General features: G+C 33.7%; 1 protein-coding gene across 1 annotated transcript in view; it reads right to left on the minus strand.

The window, feature by feature from the left end:
- Positions 1–3,248: 3,248 nt before the first annotated feature.
- LOC112502907 (60S ribosomal protein L5-like) overlaps positions 3,249–7,087 on the minus strand; it is a 17,548-nt gene continuing 13,709 nt past the window's right edge. Inside the window, exons 3-9 of the mRNA XM_025106922.1 lie at positions 6,685–6,728; positions 5,738–5,867; positions 5,545–5,661; positions 5,249–5,380; positions 4,998–5,167; positions 4,798–4,880; positions 3,249–3,286 (exon numbers count right to left, since the gene is read on the minus strand). Coding sequence (XP_024962690.1) covers positions 3,249–3,286; positions 4,798–4,880; positions 4,998–5,167; positions 5,249–5,380; positions 5,545–5,661; positions 5,738–5,867; positions 6,685–6,728 — 714 coding nt within the window. The remainder of the gene's footprint in view (positions 3,287–4,797; positions 4,881–4,997; positions 5,168–5,248; positions 5,381–5,544; positions 5,662–5,737; positions 5,868–6,684; positions 6,729–7,087) is intronic.

Consider the following 7,087-nt stretch of genomic DNA (forward strand, 5'->3'; position numbering starts at 1 on the left):
TCTTTGACGTTTGCTGAAAGATCTTTGGTGTGAATGTTATTTTCTTGAAGTATCGTTGTCTCTGAATGAATTACAATGTGAGTTCTTCAGCGATCACTGAACATGCTCAGTGTATTGATCGCTGGAACTGAAAGTACAGAAACACAAAATACGTCGAAAGGAAAAAGGGATTATCATCAAATCACTGAGAGAGAGGATCAACAACCTCCCTTTCTCGTGATTACACCGCCACTACCTCTCTCTCTCTCTCTCTCTCTCTCTCTCTCTCTCTCTCTCTCGCGGTTACACCGCCATTACCTCTTCCTTTCTAAATTTAAGCAATAAAATCTCCATATATAATCTTGACCAGACTTATAAGTAATCCGGACATTGGTTGGATGAGTAATCCAGACATCACTTATTCGGAAAAGTTCAAAAGATATTTGGTCGATTTAGATGTTTAAACCGGAAGGTTCTTGATCGGTTTCACATAAATCCGGATGAACTTTGAGCGATTTAAGAGGTAAACCAGATGGTACTTGACCGGTTTAGGGAATTCGTCTGATGAGCCTTGACTGGTTTAGAATGAATCCGGATGAGCCTTCATCCGGTTTAGGATGAATCCGAATGATATGCAATGCGATTCATAATAAGCAAGTTCCAATAGCAACTTAATTATGTACAATTGATTAATCCACAAAGCATATTACACTCACCTTTGCTTTGAAAATTGTCTTCTATTGTATGCAAATTTTCTTTCAGTCTTCACTCTCAATGTTTGCTCCCAGGAAAACCAAAACTTTTTCTTTCATATGCACTTGTTATTTATAGCAAGTGCATAGCCATCATTTCTCAAAAAAAAATTCATATTCCCACATCACCATATATATACTTACACATCTATAAGTATATATATATATATATATAAGAACTTTCTAATTATATCAAAATAATTACACCAAACATTACAGTTAATGCCGGAGTGAACCTGTGTTATCGTCCTTCGATTCTGCCAGAGAAAAAGATCATATCAGTCTTATACAAGTTTAGTGAGAAATTTAAAAAACAAAAAAAATCTTAAGAATTGCATGGATGAAAATTCATGAGCTTAAGTATTCCATGGGTGAAAATTCATGCATGTTATATATATACATATATATATATATATAGAGGAGTGATCAAATAAAAACCGCCCTCATTTGTATATATATATATATATATATAGGGCTGGTTCAAATGCTAATCAAGATTATCGTGTTAACTTTGTTAACCGATCTTGACCATTAATTTGAATAATAAACGGTTGTTATTTAATGATATTTAAAAATTAATTATTAAATTAATATTTTCAATTAAGATATGTGAACAAAATATCAAAGGGTATTTAGGTAAAAAGTAATCTATCTTTGATACACGAGTTGTCAGACATATGAACAACTTGTGTATATCTTCAAACCACATCAAACAAAAAAGATTAGACATGTGAACATGTGAACCGTATGAACAACTTGTGTATATCTTCAAACCACATCAAACAAAAAAGATTAGACATATGAACAACAAGTGAACCGTATGAACATCTTCTGTATATTCAGGAGCCAACTCTGTTGTATGTACATGAACACTTATGAACCAAGGCATCTAGGGTTGTGTGTTTTCAAACGTGTTCACATGTTCTGTGTGTGTGTGTGTGTGTTCATATGAACATCTAGTGACTTGAATATACATGAACACTTATGAATCACGACATCTAAGGCTGTGTGATTTCTGATGTGTTCATATGTCAAAGGTGAGAACTATCGATTAAAATAAATGTGAATTATAGAACATGAACACGTGTGAAACCCCAATCTCAATATTGCATCATGATCAATTGTGATATTTTCAAATTTGTAACTCCCAATTAATTATTTGGGAGTTACATAAATGACAAATTACTTAAATACCCTTGTATTTAATATATGAGTTACATTTGAACTAAAGGAAAAGATGGAATATGATTGGTTGAGTTTGGTTAACATAGTTAACACAAAAAAATTGGTTAGTATTTAAACCAAGCTCTCTCTCTCTCTCTCTCTCTATATATATATATATATATATATATGTGTGTGTGTGTGTGTGTGTATACTAGTTGTGTACCCACGCAATGCGGCGAGAGCCATGAATTTTAACGATTTTGAAGTTCCACTGGTTTTATAAGATAAGATTTAATGATGATATAGGTTACACTTGGTCTTTACATATTAATCCAATTTGAATAAATAAGAGTTACGGTTCCAAATACAGACTATCGATGAAAAAAATTGTATGACAGTTTTAAATCCAACATATTTAAACGACTCCACAAATGTGTTCGATTTACACCAAATGCATATAACCAAGAAACTTGAGTTTTAAGATAAACACTCAAAACCAATAAAGAAATCTACAAATTTGACAGATTATAAGCCATGAAAAGACCAAAAAATATGGGTTTTAGAATGAAATTTCAACTGCTTACCCTCTTTCTTGTCCAGAAACTCAGATTAAGGTTGAATTATTACATGTATATATATATATATATATATATATATATTTCAAAAAAAAATCCAACAACATATTAATTCTAAACATATTATACAGTGCAATTTGGATAGCCTAACCCCAAAATATAATATATATATATATGTATATATATATATAACTATAAAAGTATAAATCATAAATATTAAAAATATTTTTTCACAGTATATATAATATATAATAATAATATTAAGTCAAAAACTATTCAATATGGACTCATTTCGAAGGTATTAACGAGACGATTATAATGGTGTAACTTGTTAAAATAAAAATGTATTTTTAAACATGTTTTAATTAATATACGATTATGTATATTAATTTGATAAAAGTTTAAAATGAAATATTTAAAAGTAAATGACGTAAAGTAAATTAAGTAACTAATTATAGGGGTATAAAGTGTAAATTTAAAATTATAATTTTAAAAAAATCGGATGTGAGAAGGTGAGTGTATGTGAGGGGGTGAGTGTATGTGAGGAGAGGAAGGGGTGAAAAAGTGAAAAAGTAGTATAAAGGGTATCTTGGTCATTTAGTATTTTAAGACTTTTGCTAAATTTGCTTAATAAGATAGTATATATATATATATATATATACATACTAGTTGTATACCCGCGCAATGCGGCGGGAGTCTAAATGTAAACGATTTTGAGGCTTTTTGCGTTTTCACGAGACATCATTCATAACCAAAACACCACCCTTCTCAAATTCTTCTATTCAAAAGTAGCATCATCATCGTCATCACTGTCATCTCAAAGTGGTTGGCTCGCAGTGGCAGCAAGCTCGCCCTCATGCCTACAAAAGAACACCATCATTTACACACATACTTTTTGAAATAAGAAAAGAACTCAATAACCACAATATTCTGGCTTATTGTTGTTGAACATCAATGTTCATTTGCACTTCTGGGGGAGAAAGAGTAGGAGACTCAACAAAATGCAAGTTGGGATCCCTAAAACAACAAAAAATTTAGCATAGTAACTCTTGAAATATTATACTTAAAACCTTTTTCTTGAATAAAGTTTGATGATTGTTAACCCAGCAAGCTTTCTGCCAAGATAGAGAAAGGGCTTCTTAAAGTTGTAATTACTCTTGGCTGAGATTTCATAATACCACAAGTTCTTCTTTCTTTCCAGAGAGTACGATTGGGATGTTCACACAAACACTATGATCGTAAAATATGTCAACAAATGATATATTAACATATGACAATACCAAGGTGAGTGGAAATTTATACCGACAGAGATCACGATGCCAAAGACCCCAGTTCTTGACCGGTAGAACAAAAAAAATCACAAAAGCCCCAAATCTGTCCACACGTTAAAGAAAAATACATACGGCCAGCATAGGGTGCACCTGGGTTGTTTGATGTTGGACCTAAAGACTAAGCCTCAACTCCCTATTAGCCAAAAGATTAGCTAGTCTTAATACTTATAGAACAATACACTTTTTTTCTAGACTAAGAATAATCGAATTAAAAATTTATAGAAGCAATTTTCTGACTGAACCGTATATGCTTACAGGTACCCACTGGATAGGTTTACTATAGTCTTATAACCAACATGTTATCACTCAAAACAGGGTAAAATCATCTACAGTTTGGTTGGTTTTACATAATATTTAGTGAGTCATATTTAAATCATCTACACTCTAATACATATGATAGCAGATTCTGAACTTTATTACCAGCAGATTGATTTCTTCTTCTTGCATGACTAATACAAAAATCATGTACCACAGGAGCATGAAATAAACAAAAAAAAAAAAAGGTTACTAGAATATGACAGAATGCGTGTTTACTTATAAATGGAACCAAAAGAGAATAAGTATCCACCTGAAGAAGAAATTTCAATCGTTCCAGAGGAGCAACAACAGTCTGTGATGAGGAAGAGGAACAAGAAGATATAGGTCGATGATAAGAGTTTCAATACAGTTTCTTCTGCAAGAACAATATAATCAGCATAAGTACCTCTCACAGCTGTTGGGTGCAATGCACCAAAAACTTCCTACCTAACATTAAGAGTCTGAATAGACCCTCCAACTGCAGCACTTCACCACTAACATCACGGCCCAAAACCAATGGAAGAAGTGATTCAAATAGAGAATGGCCATAGCCTGCTCGCATCTGAAAAAAAATATGGAACATATACAACTGAACAAACGCCATATATAAAGGCAATTCCAACATCAAAGCATGCAAAACTGAACTGTTTTCAACTTTCTTTTCAAATAATTCAAAATCAAACATGTTAGCTTCTACGCCACCAACTGCCGCATTCAGAGCATTCAACCTCTCAATAAGCTTCTGCTTCCTCTCATCATATGTTAGCTTCTTCAGGTTGAACCTAAACCCACTAAAACAACATCAACACACATAATCATCTCTCTGTTTATATAAACATAATCTTCCGCAAAATTATCTTTTTACCATCAAAAGGGTAGATTTTAAAAAATGAGGTTACCTGTTGTGCTCCATTGGAGGCTGTTTCTCCAACTTCTTTGGGGTTGGATTAGCACGAATGGCTGAATGCACCTTCTTGTACAACTCTTCAATGTTTTTCGAGTCAACTCCAGCTTTAATGTATTCAGAAAAGTGAGACTGATACTTTTCCGGCTCATCTTCCATCAAAGTCTGCATATAAACCAACTATTTTCAAATGATATGTTCTATTTTCAAAGATGCACTACATCTCTTGTTAAACAACAGACTCACCCTCATGGAGGAAGCAACATGCCTGCCATAAATGTACCTGCGGTGGACATTAGCATCAAGTTGCTTACCATCCTTGCTGAATCCAACAAACTTTTCACTGTGCGGAATGTCAAGTCCACCATCGAAAGCTCCCTGAACCAAAAGTTTCCCATTAAGAAAATGCACAAGTCAGTACATAATGCGTATTTTATATTTAAAAACTACTCAAACTCCATCCCAGATTATCAACATATGTACAAAAGAAGATGAAATCACCCTATTGGAAATTGAATGCTAGCATAAAAACAACCATGTACCTTGAGAGCACCAAAAACACGATTTGCAGTGGTGGTTCTGATAAGACCAACATCCAGAAGAGCCCTAAAAGGCCTTCTACTGTCTGCAGGCTCAATAGAGTAATCTTCCCTAGTCGCCTGCAAATAATATATCTCAAATAAAATAAATCCGCATAATTACAACATCCAAGTAAATTGGAAACAAATTAGATACCTCAAGATTTCCCTCATACTCCTCGTCCATCTCAAGCTTCTTCAAAACACGGTAAGCCAATAAAAGTCCAGTACAGTAGGGTACAATATAGGCAGCAATTAGGATTGTGTGTAAATTTGGATTAAAAAGACTCAACAGAAATTTTTATATGTTCAAAGAGAAAGAAAGAAGCATACAACAAATAGTAGAAAAAGATATTCCTAATGCATGGTCCCTAATACTTCTTGCGGGGTGTCGTTCCCTTCTTAGGGACACCTACTTTCGAAATAGACATGTCTTTTCTCAAATACGTGTTTCTACATTACACGCTCTTGCTTTTCCTAATTATTGGAACTACGAAATCCGCAAAAACACCCTTAGTTTAGGATCACTTCTTGTTTCACTACCAATTTATTAACATATTCGCCTGGCATTTCATAAATAAAGTCTTGTATGCAACAGACAATTGTACCTTCTGCAAAAGCATTACAGGAGAATGATGAAAGGTCATGTTTTCTTATATTGGCAATTAAGAAAACCTCCATCTCCAGGTACTGCATATATTTGTATTGTCATTTGTATCTAAAGGAAAACAAGCAGAACAAACTCGTGGAGAAGATAGTAGAATAATTCACCTCAGCTACCAATCTCTTCATTTATTGGCTTGTTAGCAGGCCCAGTTGCTTCTGCCATTGATCAAACTACAACAAGCACATGTAGAGAAAATAGACTAAATAACATCTTATTTCATATAAAGACACAATAGATTTTAGTTTTCTACAACAGCAGGTCAAGTTTCTTGTTCATGAAACTGTGGTACCAATTGCTATACAAAAAATCGGCTGCTATTAAAAAACAAACCTATGATACCACATAGGTTAACTGCAATTCAAGTTTAAAAGTGAGAAATCAAAATTAAATAGCATTTAAGTTCAAGAACTAAAAGTGGGAAATCAAACCCTAATTACCTGGACAAAAATTGGAACGGAAGGAGAGTGTGATAGAAAGAAGTCTGCGAAAGAGGGTATAAAAAGTGAACCAAAATCAATGGAGAATGATTACCTGGATGAGAGACTGTAAATCGATGAAACTGATTGATTACCTGGAGAGTGATAGAATGAGATTAAGGCCTGAGTGATGGATAGAGAGTGTCTCTTCGAAGAGGATAAGCCTGAATGGTTTTGAGTAAGGGATGAGTGTCTCTTCGAAGAGGATGACCCTAAGCCCTTGAATCGTATTTTTGAGGGCAAGTCTCTCTCTCACAAGCCCTTCAAGAATCATTTCAAATTTGAATTTTGAAATCGGATACAGAAGAAGAAGAAGAAGAAGAAGAAGAAGAAGAAGAAGAAGAAGAAGAAGAAGAAGAAGAAG

This window comes from Cynara cardunculus, unplaced genomic scaffold (assembly GCF_001531365.2).
Source record: "Cynara cardunculus var. scolymus isolate 2C unplaced genomic scaffold, CcrdV1 Un_Scaffold_2156, whole genome shotgun sequence".
NCBI classification, from domain to species: domain Eukaryota; kingdom Viridiplantae; phylum Streptophyta; class Magnoliopsida; order Asterales; family Asteraceae; genus Cynara; species Cynara cardunculus.